At 40.6% G+C, this 26894-nt stretch overlaps 1 protein-coding gene across 1 annotated transcript in view; it reads right to left on the bottom strand.

Moving 5' to 3' along the window:
* The window catches only part of nt5c2a (5'-nucleotidase, cytosolic IIa), a 29632-nt gene continuing 2738 nt past the window's right edge, over positions 1-26894 (bottom strand). Inside the window, exons 2-17 of the mRNA XM_053332927.1 lie at positions 22775-22848; positions 14596-14713; positions 13653-13748; positions 13089-13180; positions 11579-11636; positions 11285-11378; positions 11145-11198; positions 10138-10221; positions 9993-10034; positions 9622-9729; positions 9439-9505; positions 7415-7585; positions 6766-6817; positions 3101-3161; positions 486-662; positions 1-390 (exon numbers count right to left, since the gene is read on the bottom strand). Of these exons, the coding sequence (XP_053188902.1) occupies positions 148-390; positions 486-662; positions 3101-3161; positions 6766-6817; positions 7415-7585; positions 9439-9505; positions 9622-9729; positions 9993-10034; positions 10138-10221; positions 11145-11198; positions 11285-11378; positions 11579-11636; positions 13089-13180; positions 13653-13748; positions 14596-14713; positions 22775-22848 (1591 nt within the window). The 3' untranslated portion in view covers positions 1-147. The remainder of the gene's footprint in view (positions 391-485; positions 663-3100; positions 3162-6765; positions 6818-7414; positions 7586-9438; positions 9506-9621; positions 9730-9992; positions 10035-10137; positions 10222-11144; positions 11199-11284; positions 11379-11578; positions 11637-13088; positions 13181-13652; positions 13749-14595; positions 14714-22774; positions 22849-26894) is intronic.

The following is a 26894-nucleotide window of genomic DNA, read 5'->3' on the forward strand; positions in this document are numbered from 1 at the left end:
GACACAGAAATGTTAAAATGGATCAACAAGCTCTGGGATATGGAACTGGAACTACAGTCCTGCTGACTGAAGCTGAGAAGCATTAAAAAAGGATGCACTGTAATATAAGAGCAAAGCTTATCTACACCTCCGCTCTCCTCCCTCCATCTACTCCTCCTCCTCCTCCTCTTCCTCCTCTTCGTCATCATCCTCGTCGTGGCAGTGGGTGATCTCCTGTGGAGCCTGAGGGAAGAAGTGGGGCGGCTGGATCTCGCTGATGGATCGGGTCAGCTGGTGTCGCTTGCCTTCCATTTCCTTGAAGTCCACATCGTGGCGGTTTCGTGTGGCCAGCGGAGACTCTGTGTCTATGAAGTTGACGTTGGTGTGCTCCACTGTTGACTCATGAGGCATCTGGGAGGGAACGTTTTTAATGAGACATCTGGATCAAAGTGCAGCTGACAAACATTTGAAGCTTTAGAATTATGAGTCAGAAGTCAGAGTCTCACCAGTACGTGTGCAGCTCTGAACAGGTAGCTGAAGGGATAGTAGAGCAGGTTGATGAAGGAGGCTGCGTATAGATCAGCGTAACGCATCACCTGGGAGGCAAACAGAGTCTGTCTGGATCCACTGCGAAACAGACTTCCTGTCATACCATAGCACATGTCCATGTCATGGGTCACTTTCTGTAAGAGACATGCAAGACAAGATTCAATTTATTGTCTTCAATCCTGAGCATCCTGGCAGCAGACAAAAACATCTCAAACATCTGGGCCATTATGTAGAGCAGAACTTTTATTATTCAGGTTTCACAGATGTTTTAATGTCATCATGAGTGTACCAAATGCTGTGTCAGAGTGTGCATTCTCATAACTTTACTTTTAGGGTTATCAAATGGGGAGAAATGCCCCCCCCCCAATCCTAAATCGATACAATAGTAGTTCCTTTTTTTTGTGAATGAAGCAGTACACAAATTGAAGCAGCTGTGCTGTGTGTTTGACAGACTCCATCGCAGAGGAAGACTGGAGTGGTTTATGTTATTATCCTGACATCACATGTGACAGCTGTGAGGAACACTACATCAGTGAAGGACCCTGAACAAGAATCATCTAATGAAGGCCAGAGGATGTGGGTGTTTTCTATGTTTTTTGTATTTTCCTACAAAGAACTCTGTAACTGTGATTCATGAACCTTTGTTTGACCACTTTATTACTGAACCTGTGGCAAACACTGTCCTCCATGTTTTTTCTAACAGCAACATGCACAGCTGACTCTACTCATGCACATACTGCAGTGCAACTACTGGTTGAATGGATGAAGGTTCAGAAGTCATCATTCAGACAGGTTCAGTGATTTACTGTCCTATAAATGCTGCAGGTGATCTATTTCATTGAATTTAATGAGAAATCAACACCAAGCGCACTCTGGAGCTCTGCTGTAGGTACAGTCACAATGTTGAATAGTGATGGAAAATATTGACATTGTATCCACACAATATTTTTTTTTGCTTTTCTTCTTGTTCCATATGAAATGTATTTAACCTCTTAATACACGCCCCTATTTTTTATGTTGTTAGCCTAAACGACATGCCCAAGGTGTGAGCAGCACAGATCCCACATAGTTTGAGACTCAGAGATGTGTCTGGTATCATTGGAAAGGAAACACTCTCAGAATTCTTGTAAAAGTGTCTGTGTGATTCTGTGACTTACTGACAAAGAGTGGCAGAGGTTACAATGATGGGGTTGTTTACTCGCCCATAGGTTTGCCTAGACAATGACGTGTACAGACATTCAGGGACCTCTCAGCGGGATATAGACACAATGAGGTCACAGCCACAGGTCTTGGCTTCATGCAGTCCAAATTTGGAGTCAAAAGACCAAAAAATGCCTCCTCATCCCTCCAGTTTATAAGCTGCCTCTGCAGCAGTGTATTTCTTTGCCATATGTAGCTATCTATCTATTTATTTAGCTTTACATCTATTTATCTATCTATTTATTTAGCTATATATCTATTTATCTATCCATTTATTTAGCTATAAAGTCAAGTCGAAGAAGGACCAACTGTGTAACAAGATGCCGAATGCGTAATGATATGATTCAGCTCTTTTATGCACCGGGTGCACGCTTATGGACAGCCAAACTGATAGCTTAGTGTCATACACCGTTGGAAACCTCGGACTACTGGCTAAGGTTATCAACTTAATTTCACCGAATATTTCCATAGGCTGGAACAACAGTCAATCAAAGCCATGTTGTCGTTATCGTCAGTCACATGTCCTCATTGGCTTTGGAGGCATGTACTGCCTAATCCTAAGCACCGATTGGCTTGTGTGTGGTTTCGAAGCAGGAGAGGCTCACGGTCGTAAACATCTAGTCACCTGTACTCTGAGATGGGCGTCCAGGTCAGGAAATGACGTAAACGGACCGTATATGGTTTGTTATTTGTGTATTACGTTACGTGTTGGACTAAATACATGTTGACATATTGAGGAAAGTATTTCGGTTTTATGGAAACGGATTTCATATTTCACCAGAATGGATACTTGGTGAGCTGTACAAAAGGTCCTGTGTCATAAGATGATCGTTGTGGATAAAGGGAAGACTTTGAAGGTATGTAGCATAATAGTGGTTCTCACTTAGCTGAGTGGCTAGCCGAGACAATTGCTAATACTATTGCATGTGTGTGAGCAACCATATAATTTGTGAGTGGTCTTGAATGAATCAGGGCAATCCAAGCTTTCTAACATTCAGAAGGAGGTAGCGACCTCCTAACATCCGACCCGTCCCGTAGGCGGAACAGCGTGCGTTAAGAGGTTAAATGAAACAACCTGGTATACTATAAACATTGAGGATGGACTTTACAATGAAGTAGGAGATGTCTTGTGTCCAGCAGTTTTAACTTTAACATATATGCATGTTCATACATTCTGGACTTTTGAATGAGGATTTATTTTGATGAGGCATTTATTTTGCTGTGGAGTAAAAACAATAAACCATACCAGACACAAGTTATTAGTCAATGCAGAGTATTGTATATGTCTTAGAGTGAAGGACATCTTTAAGATTTGAGGAGCTCTTTAATAAGTGACGGACAGGAAGAAGGGATGTTTGTGAAGAAGTTGTACCTTTATCCGTCTCTGCAGTGAGCTGATATCAGGCCTCTCATTGCTGCTGCTGTCCAAATGCCTGCAAGCACAATTCAATTCAAGTCAATTCAAATCACTTTATTTGTCCCTGAGGGGCAATTTAAAAAAGGGGCATGACAGTAGCTAAAAAGAAATACAATAAACAAACACAAGCAGCACACACACTGCACAATCAACAAACACAAGCAGCACACACACTGCACAATCAACAAACACAAGCAGCACACACACTGCACAATCAACAAACACAAGCAGCACACACACTGCACAATCAACAAACACAAGCAGCACACACACTGCACAATCAACAAACACAAGCAGCACATACACTGCAAAAGACAACATTCAACACATGAATAATAATTTGATTATAAAGAGCATTTAGATTTTGTGATCCAAAATCTTAAGAGTTCATGCAAAAAATGGTAAAAAGGTTATGTCAGCATGTTCATAAGTGGGTCAGTGATCAGTATTAAGGAGCTGGACAGTCCTGAGGATGAAGGTTGCCTTCCTCCTCTGAGTGCTGAGGGGAGCCACTCAAACTCAGGAAACAGAATATGGGAGTGGTCCTGTAGAATCCTGCGTGATGATTTTACAGTGTGCTGATCATATAGTGCAGTGAGAGTTCAAACAGGCTGCTCAATGAGACCTTAAGCACATTCAGCAGGGGATTCCTGTTTTGCAGGGTGATAGAGTGGAACCAGCAAGTGAAAGAAAAGGCTATTACGTTTTCAATGAAGGCACAGTAGAATGTGGTGAGAATGTCCTTGTTCATTCCAAATGATTTCAACTTCCTGAGTAGGTACTTCTTTAGGATTTCCTCTGTTAGAAGAAAACCTCAGCAAGTTGTCGAAGAATTTTCCCAGATATTTATATTCCTCCACAATCTCCACTGGATCCTCCTGTATGATTGCGGTGACTGCCTCAGCCATCTGTCGCAATCATCTCCTTGGTCTTATTTATGTTGAGCTTCCACACCACTCCACAAAGTCCTGCAAAGCTGAGCGGTGATGTTGTGTGTGTGGCCAGAGAGCAGAGACAGGAGGAATGAGTCATCAGCAAATTTCACAAAGTGACAATTTGGCTGTGTGGATCTGCAGTCATCTGAGAAGTGGGGAGAGGACACTGCTTTGCAGAGAGCCAGTGGAGGTGAAGAAGGTTGTCAGACAGGGTGTAGTTCACCTACACCCTCTATGATCTGTAGGTGAGGAAGTCTATAACCCACAGAGTGAGTTGGTAGTTGAGATGGAAGCGTGTGATAAGCTTCTCAGCCAGATTGTGTTTCTGCATGGTGTTAAATGCTGATGAGAAGTCTGCAAACAGAAGTCTGGCTGTGGTGTTATGGAACCGTTCGACCCGCTCTACACGGAACAATGCGACCTTATGGACCGCAGGTTTTCGGTTTCGCAATTCATTTTGCATTGATGCTTTACAGACCACTGTGTGTGTGTGGGTCTGTCTGTCCATCCGTCCGTCCAGGCAGGTGAAAAGCCCTCCCCGTGAGTTTATGTCTAATCACTGTTGTGCCTCCTCACACAGTAACTGGAGCAGGTTAAAGGTGCAGCTCACACACAGAAGTGGAAAAAAGAAAACAAAGAGGCATGGCCAGCACTAGTGGAGGAGTTGACAGAGAAAAGTTTGAAGAAGCACCGGCTTCATTCCAATCTCCGGTGTGGGTAAAATTCGGTTTCGCCGTAGAATACATGCAGGAGTCTCACGTATATAGATAGCAGCTCCCTGCAAATGAGCTACAATCTCCTGGAATCTGGATCGAGCAAGCAAGAGTGCGCGCTAGTGAGTGACTGTACGTGTGTGTGTGTGTGTGAGACCATCAATGCAGCGCGTATGAGAGCACAACGTCCTTTATAGCTGTGTGTTGCAGCTTATTAGACCGATCCCCCCACCGGGCCGACACTGATCGCGCCCCCCCCCCCCCAACCCAGTGTAATTTTTTATACATATTTTATACTGTATAGCGTACAAGTAGTCAAGGAATAAGAGGCAGTTTACCATTTGAAAGTGTTGTGTTTGGTAACTGTTAACTTGGAAGGAAAGTGTTATATTATTCTGTACACCAGTGATACTGTAATTGTTCACTGTGAAATGCAGTTCTATTTCATCCTTCCTGACCGCTAGAGGCGGTGCTTAAAGGGATAAATTCCAGTGTCACCTGAGGATCTGTTCCTTTTGCTAGTGCTGTAGTTTTTTGTTGCCGGTAGCGGCTACTGTAGCGTTTTTAACACAGCTTTGCTGTCGCCTTTTGTTGTTTTTTCCCCTCTGCCGGTCCCGGGGGCAGTGTTCACGCTCGTACCCGGGTGCCTGCTAGTTTTCCTGTGGCAATCGCAGTATTATCTGCCGTCTTTTGTTCTGGCCGGCTGCAGTGTTCTCGCTCACACCGGTTCGCTCCTGTTGGCCGGTGGTAGCAGCAGCGCTCTCGCTCACGCTACCGGCGGCTTGACGTGCCTCAGGAGGGCTCTGCTCCAGCCAGTGCCTTCTTCAGGCGGCAGCAGGCTCCGGCAACCTTTGTGGTTCCCCCGTCGGCGGACTACGTCGTGGAGCTGCATCCGTGCTGGAGGGACTCCAAAGGACTCCCATTCTACCTCGGAGGCCTGGGCCTTGGCGGCCATGCAGGACGCCGCTAAATATGGCCTGGGGCGTATGCCGGCAGTGGAGCCGGTCATCGCCTCGCTGATGGTGGCTCCGGACGAGACGCTTCGGCGAGACGCCAGGTGTCCGTGTCCCCAGTGTCAGGTCACTGATGACTTGCTGGCCAAGGCGTACGATGCTGGGGCACGGATGGGCCACATTGGGAATTCCCTTTCCCACCTCATGTTGGCCCTCTCGGCGTCCCTCCAGCGGGCTACGCCGGATGCGTCGGTTTCTGATTTCAGTGACGCATCTTTGCATGCATTTGCCCTCATGACCAGGGAGCTGGGTTGGCTGATGTCGACTCTGGTCCAGGCCCGTCGCCAGGTGTGGTTGGCGCCGTCGCCGCTGACGGATACGTGCCGGATTCAAGTGGAACAGATCCTCAGCTGACACCGGAATTTATCCCGGTCGCGTCACGTGAGGGTCACAGATGACTTTGTTGGTATATGTACTCGACCCGTGCATGCGCAAGACAGAGATACCCAGTGCTTTAAGCACCGCCTCTGGCGGTCATCCAGGATTTGTAGAACCATAGTTACATCTGTAACTTTCGTTTTAGCTGACAAGCAAAATAAAGAGATAATTTTGGGAGAAAAAAAGTTGTTCTCTTTGCACAAAACATGTACCGAAACCGAACCCGAAATCGTGGCCCAAAAACCGAGGTACGGACCGTACCGTGGATTACCTGTACCATTGCACCCCTAGATGTGACCATAGCAAGTCTCTTGCAAGCTAGTAAGCAGCAGGTACTTCCTGTTAGTTTAAAAGCATGGATACCATACTATCATCCTTAAAGAGAGTTTGTACAGAGATTAACCTTGTGTTAACTGAAACATTTGTGACAGGAAACAATGTATTTGAATTCTTCTAGCACTGCTATTTTGGTGGAACTTTCAAGGATGTACAAAAGATGAGTTGTGCATGAGAACAACACTGTAACACACTACCACACAGAACACTACCAACATCCGCTTTAACATGAAAGTGAAACTCACTTGTAAAGCTCAGCAAGGAAGCAGTCCAGAGACTGAAGTTCCTCAAATATGGCTAAAAACAGAAACTAGTATTAGTACATCGCATCACATACCATCACAATGTATTATTCAGTCAGTATAGTTTTAATACTGCTGCATTTTATCAACAGTCAGTCAGTACCAAAAAGATAGAACTCTGCATTTAAACAGGATAGTTTGCACTATTTCTTTACTGCTTAAAGAAAAAGGCTGCAACTGGTATTGGTGCAAATGGTTATTTTCCTCACTGATTACTTAATCAATTCATTGTTTTGTTTATAAAATGTGAGAAAATTGTGAAAAATATCAATATAAGATTATATTTTACCACAGGCTAAGGTCATGCCTTCAAATGTCTTGTCCACCTAACATTTCATATTCCAAAGATATAATGATAATTTATTATCATGTATGTCAGAAAAAATCACTGAAGCTGAAACCAGATCATTTTGGAATTTTTGCTTAAAACTAATCCTTAAATACTAAACTATAACTGCTGTTAATGTCACTACTAAAAGTGCAGATCAAACTCTGAGGAAAAGCTAAACATCTTGATTTGTGATGAAGCTAATCATAAGTACAGATTGGTTCTACTGTGTGTATGTGTGAGTGCTGAAGTGTCCAGTCTTACAGCTCTTGTCGGTCCACACATGCAGCTCCTGGGCCAGCTCAGGTATTACCAGGAATGTCCTCCAACCCTGACGCTTCTTGGATTTGAGAATATCACCAAAAATATGGTCTCCAATGTAGACAATGTCTTTTCCCTTTGCCCCCAGCAAGTCACACACAATGTCAGAGGAACCTGGGAGTGCAAGGATGGCATTATATCATGTCATTTTGGTCATTTGGTGGTATCACAGCTGGACATGGCTAACAGATACAGGATGAATTATTGATATGATGGGTGACTGTGCATAATGACAGTTGTTGTGAAGCTTCTCCAAAGAGACACTGTTGGTGATGTTGTGCTACTTCTTCACTGCTTTTCCCCACTGTCAGGTTTAGCAAGCTGTGGAACAGGCAGATGTATTGACAGGAAAATGACTGATCAACTGGGGGAGTAAAAAATGAGACTCTTGCACAAGATACGACATTTATAAAAACCATATCTACACACAGCTTTGTATTAGGGCTGCGACTGATCATTATTTATTGATTTGCAGATTATTTTCTAGCTCATTGCTGTTTCCCCAAGTCCACGAATGTTTGTCTTGTTTTATCTGACAAACATTCGTCTCGTCAGCTAAAGTGGAGGTCCCTCAGGTCGTGTGCAGCTAGCCCTCCTCCGGTTGCTAACCCTAACCCTTACAAGCAGGTAGCTCTGCAGGCGGTATGATGGCTGAAGGAGGCGAGCCGCCAGAATCCCCCCCCCCCGCCCCCCCCCGAATAATTCGGCTACCGTAAAAAGACAGACGGTCATGGCTTGGAGGAAGAAGGTCCCAACGTGCAAAACGTGCTTGCGGACAGTGGCGGACAGTGGCAGCCCGAGGAGGCAATACATCCAGTAGTGAGCAAGTCTCCAAAAACTGTTGAGATTTATCTTAGTGTTTTTACTTTTTTCAATTATTTATGTTCTGATCTTGAGCCACAGGTTAAGTGATTGCATTTATTTGCATTTTGTGTTTTTTTTTCAAAAGAAATTATTAATTTATGTCGTGACTTGAGTTGCAGGTTTAGCCTCAGTTAAAGGACTACATTAAGTTAAATTACTGCACTTATTTTTTAAATTATTTATTTAGAAATAATTCAGTTATTTATTATTATTATTATTTTAAATACATATTTACTAAAAATAAAAGACTGTTCAATGGAAGAAAACAAAACTTTTTTTGTTTTTAAATACAGACATTTCAAAATATCACATTTTATAGCTGTAATCATAATACCGTGAAACCGTGATATTTTTACCTAAGGTTATCATACCGTCAGAATCTCATACCGGCCCATGCCTATTTGGTATGCATATTTCTGTCTTTGTGCTTTCATAAATCTCAGAAGCAGTAATAAAGATTCATTTGAATGAAAACAGTAATTATGAGCACCAATATCTGCAATGGTGGAACAGATGAGCTCAGTAAAAAACACCTAAAGCTTCAGACTGTAAGTCTAGTGAGTGTGTGCAGTAAATTCTTTAGGACTGTGAGCTCATATGAGTACACAAAGTATTACATTACAGGCTGTTGGCACTAATGCTGTCCACACTTCAGCTTTATGAAAGCTTTTATGAGTCAGCACATTCACATTTTTGTCTCCCCTGTTGCACAATAGTTATTCATTAGTTTTATTTTAATGTTGGACTTTAAATATTTTTCCTCACGCCAGATCAATTATCTGTTAATATCATTTAAGAGATGATTAATTATTGTAATTATTGTTTATCACATTACATATACAGTATACATTAGTTCTGTATTTGTCAGGTGACGTGACGTAAACAAACCTCTAGCAGCATCAGAAAATGTTACATTTAGTTCTTCTCTAGTATTAATGGTTTTCTACTCCTGTCTGGTTTAAAACCACTCAACAAGCTATGAAAACAGTCTGCTTCATTACTGTGTGTAAGTTAGAAATGATAAGCAATGAGCATTGATCACTTTCAGATACTGTCTGATGGCTGTTTGTGTGAATATTTCAAAAGTGAAAAAAGTTGTTTACCTCCGGAGTAAACGATACCACGATGGAGGGGTCCGGTGTACGTGCCAATCTTCAGCCGACCTGTGGTCTGAAATAAACCAGGACTACATCATGCACTCATACACAATACTTCCTTCATCTGGACACAGCAAAAAATACTAACAGTGGGTACAGAAGAAGGAATACTAGCAGGGTGATACTCACAGTGTCCACCTGTCGTAGCACTGTTCCCTCCCCAAAGAACACAGGTTTGCGAGCGTCAACCAGGATCAAGTCAAAGTAGGACTGCCACGGTCTGTGGGCTGTACCCGGCTGCAACATAACACACACACACACACACACACACACACACACACACACACACACACACACACACACACACACACACACACACACAGAATATACTGCATCTGCCTTTAAAGTAAATCCTGGAAACCCAGGTTGTACAGTAGAAACAATTAAATACACAGTATATAATTGTTTCTCTTCATTTATAGTTTTTTCCATTCACTTTTGTTTTGATATGCCTTCTTCAGCTGCATTTAAACCAGATGATTTAAAGTGACTGGCGTTACCTTTGGACCATGAGAAAAATCAAACAGGTAGGTCATGATTTTCTGAAAGAGAGCAGACAGAGAACTGTAATAATTATCAGATATTCTACAGAAAGAATCCAAAGTGAAAAAAGACAGTTAGTTGTGGCATGAGCATTCAGCTAACCTGTGTGTATTTGTAATCACTGTTGGTGGCCAGAAAGACTTTGGCGACTTCATTCATGCGGCTGAGGAGGAGAGGAAGCTTTGGCTAGGTGGAAAAAGAACCAACAACTTCATCAATACAGAAAACAGCAAAAGAAACAAGATTCATCTCAACTGTGCCACCATGCTGCTGCACAGTAACTATGTGTTTGTCACTCCTGGAGATTTTTCATTGAGGGTAATCTATGGATGATATGGCTCTAAAATGATATTCTTTACAGTATGACAACACACTCCAAAATATTTTATTATTCATTTCAAAAACATACAATTGGATTAAAATAAGTGCTATTTTTTTGTCAGCATACATGAAACAATTTGCCTTTAAATATTCAGCAAAAGCCAAACCTAAATGATCTCCATGAACCAAGCAGACAAACTACAGTACACAGTTTACAAGCCAAACAGCGTACTGTAGTTTGTCTGCTTGGTTTAAATCAGAACAGCTGCTGAGCTTTTCTCCTACTTAACCAGGAGCTTCTGCTTGAGGTGGTGGAATTAGTTTGTTGTATGAACCCAGTTTGTTGTTACAGTTTTCTTGCATTTCTTACATATTACTGTGGTTTGTTGTATATCTGATCTTTAGTAACTAAACCACTTCCAGTCTTCTTTTTTGAACAACCTAGTCCACTGTAGAGCTGGTAGTAATGCTACTTACACTTGTTGCTTTTCCTAGTGTATGACATTACATCAAAAAGTTGGAATATTGCCATTATCACAATATGGATTTTTAAATTAGTTAAATATGTCTTTTGTTTCATGTGCCTGTTTTTAAATGGGAACACAATTGATCTGTTAAGAACAGCATTTTGCTTCTACATATGCTGGATGTGTATTTGGAGGTGACAATACAAGTGATTCTGATTCTACACTGATTGACACACCTCAAATTTCATCCACTTTAAATCACTGAGATATAAACACAAAATATGAAAAAGTCCGAGTATAATTTTAAAGTGGTTTACTTACATCCTTTACTACATACTTCTCCAGGTTCTCAACCGTTTTTTCTTTCAAGGACCCCTTTAAAAATATTTTAAAAAGTGGAATGAATGAATGAAGCATTGTTTGCAGGAAATGACCAAAAGCTGCCTGAAAAAGGAATTTACCTTAAAATGAACCCAGTCCACAGCGTCTCGGACATCCTGGAACATGCTCTTATACGACATAAAAAGGTCGCCATCTTTGAAGCCAGTCTCACAACTACAGAGACAGTACACATCATGTTCACATTAGAGCTGGGACTACATGGGACTCTACTACTCTCAGACAATGACCAGGAGGAAAGTGTTTCCCCCAGAGACAGATAATTTACACATCATTCATAGTGAAAATATTCAAATTGTCATTAAAATAGCACCAGCTTCAGCAGCTTTATGTATAAAAGAGTGGACATACAGCACCTTGTGTATCTGGAGCAGTTACTGAAGAAATCAACCAGGCAAGCAAACAGGTAGGTTTCTGAAAAACAAAACCACTCATTGTCATCTTGAATATTTAAACAACTGTAAATCTTGAACTGAACTCCAGTTCAGGCACTCTTTTGTGACATCATTGAGGGAATTTTGGACCTAAACCTCAAGCCTCTGATGATTACAGGTCTTCCTTTGTCATTTTTAATTAGTATAAGAGGGCAGGTCTTATCTAATATGAGCCTGTCAGAAGGCAGATATCAGAGAGAGGAGTAGAGCTACAGTATGGATGCATCAAAGTGGTGTGTTGCTGTTAAGAGGACTGGAGCAGCCCAAGCAGCCAGCAGAGTGCCAGCTGAGAGCAGGTCAAAAGTCTGCATCCTGTTCTTCTTTTTAAGTGTATGTTGTGGTGGACTGTCAGCAGCTGGTACATCTGAAATATAGCTACACAGAAAGCCATTCACTCTGGGTTTTCATTCATCTATTTCACAGATATACAACAACACAGATACAAATATTTTAATCCATGCAGCTGTTAGAGCTGCACAATTAATCAAATTTTAACCGCAATCTCGATTTTGGCTTCCCATGATCAAATTAATGTGATTGAGCGATATTGAAAATGCATTCTCTGTCCATAGAGCGCTCTGCATCAAAGCATTTTTTCCACTGTAAAACACACATGTAACCATGGCCCGAAGTTGATTTTTACACTTCAAATCTATTTTTCTTAACCTGCAGTCAACACTGTGCCTGCACACACACACACACACACACACACACACACACACACACACACACACACACACACACACACACACACACTCTGCTGTAAGAATCCTCTACATCTAACAACAAATGGTTTTCTGCGCTATGTCAATACATTGAAATATATGTACATTTCAACCATCAACCATTAGCAAACATTTGGGAAGACCATCATGCTGTTTTTCAGAGATTGGAAGCAAGTTAACTTAGCTAGGAAAAATGTTAGCACTGATTCCTGCTAGACTTTACTTTTGGTTCATGTTATTTCAACAATTACAGCTACTCTCACACACTCAGTGCTGTTTTCATCCTGCATTACAGACAGAAGAGGGTACAATAGCTAGCTATCATTCTTTCATGGCTCTGAAATGGTGACAAAAAGTAAGCAGACTGTCAATTCTCACAGCAGCATATGTCATGTCCAGCAACATGTGTAATGTCAGTCTTGAGGTGACATTACACAACAACAGATAAAGTTAACCTTCAGCTGGTTCAAAGCTGAACAGCAGTGTGCTCAAAACTGCTAGGCGGCTGGAACTGAAGTGGTATGGCACTGATAAAATAACACCACTGACATTGGTACTGCAGGAAAAATTATGAAATCTAAATGCCTCCTTTTCTGGAAATTACAATTTTGACCAAGCATGCACATGTGTGTGTGTGTGTAGTGTAGTTTGACTTTTTCCACAAAAAGGTGTGATGTCAAGTAGTGCTGTTTTGTGTATTTCATTACCAGGCAGGTTGAAAAGTGTGTTGAGGATGTAGAAGCGATCTGTATCTCCACGTTGAATAAATTTGTTGGGGTACATCTCTCTGATATCAGGCCTGTACATAGGGAATCCAAACATATGTACAGCAGGTAAATAAGTGATGAGAAAGGTCAAGACAGGAAATATGAGATATGATTTGAACTACACTGCATCTCTATTAGCTCCCAGTGTAGTGGTCACAAAAGTGTATTATGTCACCCCTCTGCTAGGTATATGCATGTGTATGTCAGATACAAACAACACAGGCACCTGCTTATGAAGACACTGCATGTGAAAGATGTTTAAATAGCTGCTTTTAAGCTAGACACCCAGTCATCTTCACTGGATATATGTAAGGGTACATGAATATGGTTGTGTACCATAGGAGGATGCTCACAATACACAGCCCATAGCCCTTAATTCAGGATATTCTATATGCTTCACTACAAGATACTGTGGGCTGGAAGGAGGACTTAATCAAGTGGACATTTCCTTCTCTTTTTTTTGAGCCTTCATGGCACCAGTTCAGTAGGAGAAGTTGATCTCACCCCCTCAAGAAGTTGAACCCGTGCACACACACCAGGATGTTCCCATAGGTATCCACTTTGAGCAGGTTGCCATACATTGTGTCAAACACCAGACCTCTGATGAAAAATGGAGACAGGTGATGAAAAAAGCACAGCTGTAAGAGGCAGTAGTGAAATACATTCTGTCATGCATGTGTGTATACAGTGTAGAGTATACTCTGCTGTCTTCAGGGACCAGGATACAACATCTCAATGTATTCATACATATATGACTGCTGGAGTCTCTTAGCTGCCAGTGTTTAAAGGCAGTGTAAAGTGAATTCAAACATTTTCTTCTAAACACAATAAATAGGTCATAAATGTATTTCTAAAAAAGGTGTAAAAAGCATTTCAACCATTTAGATTTGAATTGTGGAGCACAAACTGTGTTTCAAGATTTAGTGGGCGGGTCTGAAAATCACAGCTGCGTTTCGTAATGCGGCGGTGGTTAGCATAAACCCGCCCCTGCTGCTGTAGAGGTATAAATACATTCAGCAAGCACTACTATTACTACAGTCTACAGTTAGCCAGTTAGCTGAGTTAGCCGCCGAATTAGCCGCTGAGCTAGCAGCTGAGTTAGCAGCAGAAAGGTCTCAGACGTAGCGTCCATGTTTCTGGTAGAGGTGGTGACTTTGATTGACAGGTGACACTTGGTAGGGGGCGGGGTTTCAGCGAACTCGACGGGCACTCCCACAGCGTTTGGGAGCAGAGAAAAAGGCAGAGTTTTACACAACTTTGAATTTCATAAATGTGGGGATTTTTTAATCATTCAAATTTGGCAGGGTGGTTAACAACACACTTTTCTGTGGTATGTCAAGCTCAGAACACATATTTATTCTTACTTTACACGGACTTTAAGTGGTGAAAACAATCAATGAACAAGACAGAACAAAGTAAGGATACATACTTATTTTAGTGGACCAACCTGGTGGGGAAGGATGGGTCATAAACAAAGTTGAGCAGTTCTTGTGGATATCCAATGGACACCAGGCGTTCCACTGTCAGGTCGAAACCCAGCGACTCATACTCCGGAGATTTATACACTAGATACACAGACAGGGAGACACGCTCATGTTCACAACACACACACCATGCTGAAAGAGGCAATGAGTCCAAAGTCACTCATGCAACAAGAATGAATCCTGTAATTATTTGCTAGCCATATGGTGTCAAATGTGTTAAACCAGGGAGTCAGCGAGCAGGCGATGGAGAAGGCAGCATAAGCAACATGCTCTGCTGAATTTCGGGTTAAAAGTTCTTTTTAGGCACAAGCTCTGGGCTCTTTTTTAGGTTTCTGCTCGAAAATGACATACCCAAAATGAATAGAGTATATCTCTGCATCTACAAGGTCTACTTGAATAATTTTGGTGTCATAATAAAGGGAACACGTGTGAAATGTGTTCAGATGTGTAAGTATCAGTATTTATGTCACTGGCTCAGAGTAAATTAAGATGGCACACAAGCATACGTGACATTTAATTTCGGCCTTAAAAAAAAAAATCACACATTTTCATGAATGTCTCTTTGAAATCATGAGGATGAAGCTAAAACTCAAAACATAGCACAATGTGTGACCATTATCTCTGCCAAGTTTGGTCCTTATAAAGTGAAGCAGAGCAAAATTACAGAGGTTTTAATTAGGGCTGGACGATTAATTGAATTTTAATCGCGATATCGATTTTGGCCTCCCGCGATTTTAAAAACGTAATAATCGACATAAAACAATTATTGTTCCGCCCGGCGCGGCGCACCTGTGACATAAATCCAGCGCCCCCCTCTTTCCCAGCAAGTTCTGTGTCCCGCCCCTTATGTTAGACCCGCTGGAGGAACGGTGTGTTTCTGCGCAGATCTGGGAGATTTAAAATGACAGAAAGGCCTTTGGTTGACAAGAAGAAAAGTAGGACTGGGACATCTTCAGTGACATCTCACACGCGCTGCACTGAGAGTTTATTGCCAAATCTAAATTCCTTCATTGCCCTCCACAGAAAGTGCCAATCCAGGCGATCAAACACTTTCTCAGCGTCTAAAAAAAGGAAGCCACTGGCAGGTGGTACTTTATGTGAAGCATTGTGTAATAGCCGACGGACGTTATTGGAGGCTAAATGCCCCTTGATGAAACCTGTTTGATCCGTGCTAACAATATCTCCAATTACTCTTTCAAGCCTTCTGGCCAGAACTTTAGAGAATATTTTGAGGTCTGCATTTATTAAGAATATTGGACGGTGATTGGAACACTCTAAGGGATCCTTGCCAGGTTTAGGGATAACTGTGATCAAGGCTGTGTTTAGTTCCCTGTGAAAAGCACCTTGTTCAATAGCATAATTTAAAGTGTCCAACCACAGCCGTCCCAATACATCCCACAGTTCAAGATATAATTCCACTGGGATCCCATCTATACCTGGGGTGCTTCCCTTATTTGTTGATTTTACCACCTTAAGCAATTCCTCCAAAGTAATAGCTGAATCTAGCTCTTGAGTATCCTCTTCTGATAGTAAAGGCAGGTCTAACCCACTAAAGAAATTAGAGAGATCATTTTCAGAGGGCTGTGGTCCACCAGTATAAAGGTCTTTATAAAATTCTTTGGTATATTTCTTTATGCTTCTTGCTGCTTTTGTGTCAACGCCAGCAAATGGCTAGGCCTGCTGCCTTCTGTGTAATATTTGTGTTTGGTTATGTGTATCATATATTCTGCCCTGCACATCAACAAATCATTTAACTCTGCCTGTTTTGTTTTAAGATGATTCTCAGTTGTTATGTTATAACTCTCCTTGAGATCACTCTCCAAAGTCTTACATTCTTCCTCCAGGGTGGATATCTTCAGTAACCTGTATTTTTTAAGATGGGAACTGAACATTATGGCGTTATTTCGTATGAACCCCTTGACCGAAGCCCAAACCATGGTTTTATCTGAAATACTGTCTTTATTAAGCTTAATAAATTCTTCTAGGCCTAATTTTAGTTGAGTTAGAAATTCTTCATTTTTTAGAAGGGAGGAATTAAACCTCCATCTAGTGAATTTATTCTTGATTCCTCCATAATTAAATATGGAGATAACTGGGTTGTGATCAGATATGCATCTGGGTAAGAGTTCTACATCCACTAAGTTTGACAGCTGGGAAGAAACAAGAATGTAGTCTATTCTTGAGAAGGTTTTATGCCTTGTGGAAAAAAATGTAAAGTCTTTAACAGAGGGATTGTGAACTCTCTACACATCAGTTAAATTCAAGTCAGCTATAAAAAGGTTAAGTGCTTTGGAGGCAGAGTCCTGAGAGCTTGATACCGCTGAGGATGATTTATCAAGGTTGCAATCTCTAAAGGCATTCATATCAGAACCAACATATAGTTGATAATCATTCAACTTCAATAATTGTGATGTGACTAAAGGGAAAAAATCTGCTTCAAAAATGGTTGGCGCATACAAACTTACAAAAGCAACCTTTTTGCCCTGGATAGATGTACAGCAAAATGCTACCCGCCCCTCTTTGTCAGGCTAATACCACGCTTCATTAAGATCATAGTCCCTTTTGTGCGAGTACCATCAGTTGCAGCTACCACTGGTTTGTAGAAATGATTTTGCATTCTGGAGACATCATTAAGTTTCAGGTGTGTTTCTTGGAGTAATGCAATATCTACGTTCTTTCTGCGTAAGACGTGTAATATTTTTGACCGCTTGTAGGGAGAATTTAGTACTCTAACGTTGAATGACATAATAAAGAACTTCTCTATTTTATCTTTGTTGCCAGACTTTGCCTGGAAAAGTGCATTGGTGGTGAAGCCCTGATTTACGGAGCACGAATTTCCTTGTATTTTTGCCTCTCCCGCATCGTCCCGAAACCGTAGTCTGCAAAAAACTGTAAGCGGGTGCCATCAGGGAGATTTGGTTTCGCTTTCCTCGCTCCTTCCAGGATAGCCTGCCGGTCAGTATAACGTAGAAGCCGGAAGATCATGGTACGTTGTCTTTGCGAGCTATTCGTGTAGATCCGATGAGCTCGATCTATCTCCAGTGGAGAGAGGTCCTCCAGCTGCGGTCTCCAAGCTGGAAGCATTCTCTGTAGGTAGCCTCTTGGGTCGTCTCCCTCAGCTCCAATAGGCAGTCCAACCAGCCTCACGTTTTTCCTCCTGGATCGTCCAACTTTTTTTGCAATTTTGTTACCTCAGCCACACAGTCATTTGTTTCTTTTTCATTCTTGCGTAGGCTGACTTGTATGTTATCCATACGATTAAAGGCGGTGCTAAACTTCTTGGCGTGAATGTCGGCTTGTTCTTTTAATGACCAGAGAATTTTGCCATTCTCTGCCGTCTGTTTCTGGATAGGGTCGAGGGCTTTTCCAAGCAATTCCTCCAGCATGACAGCTACCGTTTCTGGGAGTTTTTCCATCTCAGAGGCGATTGCTAACTTGATTAGCGAATCAATGTCTGCAGCCGAATCAGCTTGTTGAGCCCGCTTGCTTATTAAGTCTTTTTTGGCCGAAGCTTGGTCTTTCCTGGAAGTCATAGTTTCATCTAAAACTTTCCTAACCCGAAATGTCTAAGAAAATAATCTGTAAACACTTTTAACACAAAAAAAGGGGGAATTTGTTCAGGAGCTCTGTGCGTTGCTGCCATCTTGCTTCGTGCCTCACTGGAAGCCCATTAATTCATGTTTTCATAGATTTTACTTGAAGCTGTATGACAGTGAATCTCTTGGCGACCATGTTCTATTTGATTCATTTTTCAGAAAAATAAATGTCCCCACAATTAATAACAAAACTGCATCCGAGCTAGACAAACCATTTTCTGTACAGGAACTTATGAATGCAATTAAGCTCATGCAAGCTGGAAAATCCCCAGGACCCGATGGGTTCCCGAGCGAATTCTTTAAAAAATTTGCAGACCAGCTGTCTCCCATCCTGCTTTCTGTATTCGAGGAGTGACACGCCACTGGTTCTCTCCCTCTAACTATGCAACAAGCGATCATCTCCCTTATTCCTAAAAAAGATAACAACCTTCTAGATTGTGGCTCATACCGTCCCATTTCACTCTTAAATGTAGACAGTAAAATCCTTTCTAAAATGCTGCCTGCCGCTTAGAGGCGGTCTTGCCCTCAATTGTAGCCGATGATCAAACTGGCTTCATTAAAGGTCGTCACTCATTTTTTAACATTAGACGCCTATTTAATATTCTTTATGGTCCCACTCCACTTGACATTCCAGAAATATTACTATCACTTGACGCTGAAAAGGCGTTTGATCGGTTGGAATGGGATTATCTCTTCTACACTCTCAAACAATTTGGTTTAGGTGAAAAATTCATCTCCTGGATTAAAATTCTGTATTCTTCTCCATTTGCAGCTGTTCGAACAAACAATAACCTCTCCTCTTACTTCCCTCTCCATTGTGGTACCCGACAGGGTTGTCCTCTGTCACCACTTCTGTTTGCTATTGCGATTGAGCCACTGGCTTTAGCGTTACATGGTGAAATCAATTATAAAGGGAATACAGAGATACAGTAGGGCAAAAAAGTATTTAGTCAGCCACCAATTGTGCAAGTTCTCCCACTTAAAAAGATGAGAGAGGCCTGTAATTTTCATCATAGGTACTTCAACTATGAGAGACAGAATGGGGGGAAATAATCCAGGAAATCACATTTATTATTTATTTTTAATGAATTAATTGGTAAATTCCTCGGTAAAATAAGTATTTGGTCACCTACAAACAAGCAAGATTTCTGGCTCTCACAGACCTGTAACAACTTCTTTTTTTCCTCTGTCCTTCAGTCGTTATCTGTATTAATGGAACCTGTTTGAACTCGTTATCAGTATAAAAGACACCTGTCCACAACCTCAAACAGTCACACTCCAAACTCCACTATGGTCAAGACCAAAGAGCTGTCAAAGGACACCAGAAACAAAATTGTAGACCTACACCAGGCTGGGAAGCCTGAATCTGCAATAGGTAAGCAGCTTGGTGTGAAGAAATCAACTGTGGGAGCAATTATTAGAAAATGGATGGTCTTTCAGCATGACAATGATCCCAATGCTTCGTAAGAAGCATTTCAAGGTCCTGGAGTGGCCTAGCCAGTCTCCAGATCTCAACCCCATAGAAAATCTTTGGAGGGAGTTGAAAGTCTGTGTTGCCCAGCGCAAGCCCCAAAACATCACTGCTCTAGAGGAGGTCTGCATGGAGGAATGGGCCAAAATACCAGCAACAGTGTGTGAAAACCTTGCGAAGACTTACAGAAAACGTTTGACCTCTGTCATTGCCAACAAAGGGTATATAACAAAGTATAGAGATGAACTTTTGTTATTGACCAAATACTTATTTTCCACTATAATTTGCAAATAAATTCTTTAAAAATCAGACAATGTGATTTTCTGGATTTTTTTTTCTCATCTTGTCTCTCATAGTTGAGGTATACCTCTGATGAAAATTACAGGCCTCTCATCTTTTTAAGTGGGAGAACTTGCACAATTGGTGGCTGACTAAATACTTTTTTGCCCCACTGTATGACTCAGATAATAAGGTGTCCTTATATGCTGATGATATGTTTTTATATCTGTCCCATCCTTTAACTAGTCTACCAAATACTCTCAAACTGCTTGAAGAATTCGGCAAAATATCATGATACAAAATTAATCTACAGAAGTGTGAAATTATGCCAGTGAATATAGCAGCTAAGCAAATTGACTTTGGTCTATTCCCGCTTAAAGTCAGTCCACAAAAATTCAAATACTTAGGAATCTGGATAACACATGCCTTTAACAAGACATATTCAAAGCTAATTTTTCACCACTATTGACTCGTGTTAAGCAAGATATGGAACATTGGAGTTTACTTCCTCTGTCATTAGGAGGCAGAATTAACATAATTAAAATGAATGTTTTGCCCAAATTCCTGTACATATTTCAGTGCATTCCCCTACACCTATCTAAATCCTTTTTCATGTCAGTGGACAATTTGGTGTCGGGATTTATATGGAATAAGAAAAAACCCCGATTACGAAAAAGGATCTTACAACAGCATCGTAAACATGGTGGATTATCCCTCCCTAACTTCCAGTTTTACTATTGGGCTGCCAACATTAGGTACATACATTACTGTATGCTGTTTTGGAAAGATTCTCCATCTGGTGACACTACCCCTGAGTGGTTAAGAATGGAAAACTCCTCTTGTTTTCACACTTCTTTACACTCACTTTTATGCTCAAAACTTCCTCTTTTGAATTCCATAGGTAAATTCACCTCAAATCCAATTGTGATTTAGAATTTAGAATTCTGACACAGTTCAGGCGAAGTTTTTCTCTCAGGGATCTACCCACTTGTGCTCCTATAACGAAAAATCACCAGTTCATGCCATCAATCATAGATTGAATTGATTCTTTTCATGAATGGGCTGATAGAGGAATTGCCACAATAGAGAATCTATTTATTGATATAATTTTTGCATCTTTTGATCAACTAAAGCTTAAATTTAATGTCCCAAACTCTCATCTTTTTAGATTTTTGCAGCTCCATAGTTTCATATCAACATCATTTACCCACTTCCCATCCCAACCACCCAGCACCCTCCTAAATTGCATCCTGAAGCTTAATTCAGGTTCCAAAGGGAATATTGGGAACATATACTCCTTACTAAATACATATAATTTGGAACCTTTGGCATCATTAAAGACTCAATGGGAGGGCAAATTATCCAGTTAAAGGTCATGCATCACCTTCATTGGTCTAAAGTGAGACTAGCAAAGTTTGCACCTAGCGTTGATCCCATTTGTGATCGTTGCGGGCAAGCACCAGCCACCCTCTCGCATTTGTTCTGGTTTTGTTCAAAACTAGACAATTTCTGGCAGTCAATATTTAAAACTTTTTCAGATGTTTTACAAGTACCTATTGAACTTTCTGCCATTACTGCCATATTTGGAAGAACTCCACAAGACACTCACTTTAACTGCCAGGCAAAGAAAATGATAGCTTTTGCATCTCTTATAGCTAGGCGATTAATACTTTTTAAGTGGAAGGAGAAACTTCCTCCAACCTTTAAGATGTGGATCAATGACCTACACCATTTGGTACTAGAGAAGATTCGCTACTCTACAAGAGGATGTATTCAAAAATGTCATGCTACATGGGTTAGGGTAACCCTAATATATAGAGAAATAAGTTTGTTGTTTAAGTTGTTTTTGTTTATATTTGTATTATTTCTGATCATCAATGCCTTTGAATTTGTACACTATCTCTGTGCAAATATAAATAAAAAGAGCTAAAGAAAAAAAAGTACATGACCAATGAAACCTATTCACACATAATGAATCTTGGCACAGACAACAATCAGCCTTTAGAAACATACAACATGAACCCTAGTTTAAACCCTGCCACCTCCTCCCACCATGGTATGTGGAATGACTGTGTGGTTGCCTCTAGTCCAGGAATATCCACATAAACAGCTGGATAGCAGCAGCTTGGGTTACCCTGGGTGACCAGGCAAAAACTGCTCCGTCTATCTTGTCTGAATCAATTCTGTAAAGCAGAAAATGTGATTGTAGGTACTAAAATTAAATTACTAACTAATTACTCACTAAATTATCATGAGCCTTTCACTGAGGTTTGGTCCCATTTTGTAATTTTTTGTTATAAATATGCTGTTCATTACTGAAACACCACTAATGTTGCATTCATTTTTTAAATCTTATTATATTATGTATGTTTATTGACTTGTTTTATTGTATCTGTAAGGGCTATTTTAATGTATTTATTCTCTCATAGGCTCTTCAGTGATTTACTGTGAGATGTTGTCTTGTGTTGCATCATGGTCTTTATCTGTTAGAAAATGTAATAAAAAATAATTGTGGATATAATGTGTTAGCCAAATGTAACAATAAATAATAAACATGTGGGTGGTCTTATGGTCATGTCAAGCAGGCCTGCTGTACACAAGGCTGAAGTTGTAACCCCTACTTGGAAAAGGCAATGCTTTGAGCAAGCTGCTTGGTCAAAGACAGACATAGACTGGGGCAAGGACGGAAGTATGTCCACATCCAGGTGATTACATCTGTAAACACATCTTTTTCTCTACATGCAGACCTTCACAGATTTATCAATGCTGATTCCAATAGGCTCAAACTACACTTACCTGCCAGAGTGTAATCCATATCAAAACCAAAACACTTGATCTTCTCCATTGCCAAGCTTCGGTTCACAAACACTCTGGAAGAGGAAAACAGTGTATGATCAATCACTACATGACAGCTGGTAGTTCACACTGCACAAATCAGACTAATGTAGTATTTGTGTATAAATACTCATGTATAAAGATGAATATGATTCAAACTAAAGCTACAGGAGAAAACCAAAGGGCAGTAGTGCATCAGTCTGATACTGAAACTATGTGAGGTCAGGTATGATGTGTGAGTTGTTGTGTTTGACAGTATTACATGAACATTAACAACTATGTCACCTGCTGACATGCACTGGCCCTGGTTATTATACACTGATCAGTGAAAGATTCCTTCAGATACTTAGCTGCTGTAGTTTGTAATGATTACTCTATATGTTAAAAGTAGAAGGTGTTAACCTTATTAGTGTCCCAGAAATGTAACAAAAATATTCATAAAGATATCCATTTAACAAAATAAGTTATGCTACACCCAAACAAAAACAACACCACCACCCACAATGTGTGGATTTCATGTTCACCCCCTTGATATGCTAATTTTTTATTTGCCTTGTTTTTCTGACCAAAAGTCCCAAACCCAAAGAAATGTAAAACAGAGAAAAACAGCAAATCATCACATTGAAAAAGCTGCAGCCAGAGAATGGTTGGCATTGTTGATTGATAAATGACTTCAATGCTTAATCAGTTATCACAGTAGTTGCTGATTAGTAGTATTTGATGTATATTGACTTGTCTATCAATCCACTAATCATTTCAGATCCAGACTTGTGCTGATGACCAGGTTCAGTTATTCCCCAGAAGTCTAACATCTGACCTTGCAATGATCATTTTAACATTTCAAGCCTGTTGAAACAACCTGCAAGAACCCTGTGATGTTATAGCAAAGCAAGGTCTCTGATGATCCTTTCCATTGTTTCTAGACTTTCACTGAATTGCTGCCCTCAATGAATCACATCAACAATGAAACTCACAGTCAAAGTAGCCACAAAATCTACAGTCTGGACTTTATACAAATGTTAGCTAGCACCTTCTACCATCTCATACATTGCTGAATCCTTTTTCGGCAGATTTACAGATTATACAGTGTACACAGACAGCATGATCTCTGACTCTGCTCAGATTGCACACTGGCCTTTAGTTTCTACTCAGATTGTGTGAGGAATGGCAGCAGACAGTAACAAATGAGGATTACTGAGTGGAGAGGTAAAGGGAAAGATGCAGGAAGAGGGGAAAATGCAACAAAAGGTGCTCACACCAAGAAATCACAATGACCACCAACTGCTGGCTCCACAGGGTGAAATCCAACTCACAATCAGTGTCAGTACGGATGGAGTTCCATGGGAGTTGGATGGACAATCAAATCACATCATGGACATCAAAACAGGAAGGTAATATAGTCAGTAGACGCAGTTTGTTTCAACAACAAAAAGATGGCATACCTCATTGCAGGATGGTTTTGAGCCAGATCCCTTGGAAAGCTTTGTAATAGAGAATACATGTAGTATTACCACTGACCTCAAGCTGCCCTGTCACTGAACAGTCTGTTCTATTACATATCAGTACTCTGTTATATCCAAACAACAGTCATAAGACCTTCATACAATCTGTGCTTTATCAGCTTTCAATGAACATTACCTGCTATTAAACATACAAACAGCAATAAACACATCTGACATTTTAAAGCATTTCAGGGTTTCATTATTTGTATGCCATGCAACTAACATAATTTTCCAGCTCATCATATCTTGATAGATCTCATTCAGCTCCCAATGTTATTTCACTAGAAGATGATTAGACCTATCATGAATAAAGTATTTTGAAATAAATGGAACACAAGGAAGACTCTGTATTTGAATTGAAGCTCAATGTGCTTTTAAAGCATCATGAAGTGATTGAGCCTTACAGTTCATTCTTGACTTAAGAAACAGAAAATCTCTACTCATAAACGTACTCGCTTTTTCTGGAGCTTTTGACAGTATCACATGGTCTTCAATGAGCTGTCAAACTAAACTCTTAGGGCAACATGGGTAGAATGTCGTGAAAGTGCTCTGAAATATGGAAATATGTCTAAACATCTACAGTTCCATGATGACTGAGCAAAGTCCATCAGGTGTTGAAGACCATGTGATATGGCTGAATGTTCCAGAATGCATGAGTAAGCGGGCCTTAGGTCGAGATTGTTTTGTCAACTTCATGAAGTGATATTTTTGAAATTAAAGATACCCTGTAAACCATCGGTGACTTTCCTGTCAACAGTTACATCCTATATCCTTACCCTAACCCCCGCCCCCACTCCACCACCACCTCTTGTATGCTACAGGTGGTGGTGGAAGTACAAATACTTTTCTTAGGAAAGAATGGATTAAACCAGGACTTAAAGGCCAACGAGTATGGAGTACGATAATAATCAAGGTTTCAGACACTCACTGACAGTTCTGTTTCCTGTTGCAGTGGTGTAAATGTTTCCTGTATGAGTACACAAGAGCAACATTACCAACACCAGCTGCAAATGCAACAAGTGAAATGCTAGTTATTTGTCCTCCTTGACTAGGAAATTTGTGATGTGCAACTTTTTCATATTTTTCAGAACATGTTTTACCAGCTGCATACTGCCATGGCTATATCCTTCTGCTAAGATATTGAAATCAAAAGCTTTTTTTCATGGAGTCTTGTGCTGCCTAAATGAACCACCTTTTCTCTAACATCACAGTTAGCAGCCGCAGGTACAGTGTCACTGCTCCAGCTCCCAGTGGAACTACATTTGAACTGATACTTGTTTTATTCATGCAGTAAACATACAACAGAATTACACATAGCAGAGATATCGACATACAACAAAGAGCACAACATGAAACTGTAGCTGATTAGAAATGGACAGAACACAGAAGATGAAACTGCTTGTCTTCTCTGGCAGAGGATGACTAAGGATGACTTAGTTACAACTTCTCAGCAGCTAAGCTCTGGTTGTGTAACATGTTGCCACTGAACTCAGGGTGTGTCCATGGACCATGGCATCACTGATGGCTGTTATTACAGGTGCAACAAGGTGTTCTGCCAGTTAGATATCCAATTAATTTCTACTGGAGTTCCCTAATGGTACTACAGACTTGAAGGATGGGTTCACAGTTGTTCAACTCTATCATAGAACGACAGTCAGGTGTCAAAATGAACATCACATTTTTATTTATTTATTTATTGTTTGCTGTAATCAATTCCTCCTGTCCATACTGACCCTTCAGACAAAATCCACAGTCCTCCTTCTGTGTAAAAATGTATTTAAAAGTTGATCTGAAGCTAATATGAAGCTTCAATCATCCAAATGAGTCAAATCAAGTCTTCTATGTTTCAACATTACAATGTTTTTAGTGACAAAGTGTTTTTGTTACTATACTTCCACCACAGCTCAACAGGAAACACTAAGAGGGAATTTGATGCTAAAAAGACTGTAAATGTGTCAGATATCACTTGATATGACTAACTCACACTGATGAAGACTCATAGAAGCTGTGGCACACTGTGGTTTTGTCCTCCATAATTTCCATTGAAAGCCCATTTGAAGGAGATATTTTGGTCAGTATGAACAGGAGGAATGATTACAGAGAGTAAGACCTATTTACTGTTCATATGAACAGACTTATGGTTTAAGACACAGTTGAACAAGAATAGATCAAAACCTAAAATAAAGCTTGATATGAAAGACTGGAGGGTTTTTAAATTTCAAACAATGGATACAGGAATTGATGACAATAGGCCACCAAGCCCCCAGGAAGAGACTGAAGCCAATTTGATATAAGGCCTTTCTCAATACCAAGTATGCTAAGTCTGGACATGTACTTGTTAGTTTGTCAGCAGCGGCTGAGCTTCAACACAACTACCTGACGGTATTGTGACAAAACAATCTCAACTCAAAGCTCCATTAACACTTTTTCTGTCACAAAAAATAACCTTATTGACAGGGAGTGGCTCTAATTTATGTTATTCAGTCTGTGGCTACAATAAAAATCCAAACTGTTATGTAGCTTAATGAAAGAAAACACTATTTAATATAGACTGATCTACACGGTACCCTATTACCCCA

Source organism: Scomber japonicus, chromosome 14 (genome assembly GCF_027409825.1).
Source record: "Scomber japonicus isolate fScoJap1 chromosome 14, fScoJap1.pri, whole genome shotgun sequence".
NCBI classification, from domain to species: Eukaryota; Metazoa; Chordata; class Actinopteri; order Scombriformes; family Scombridae; genus Scomber; species Scomber japonicus.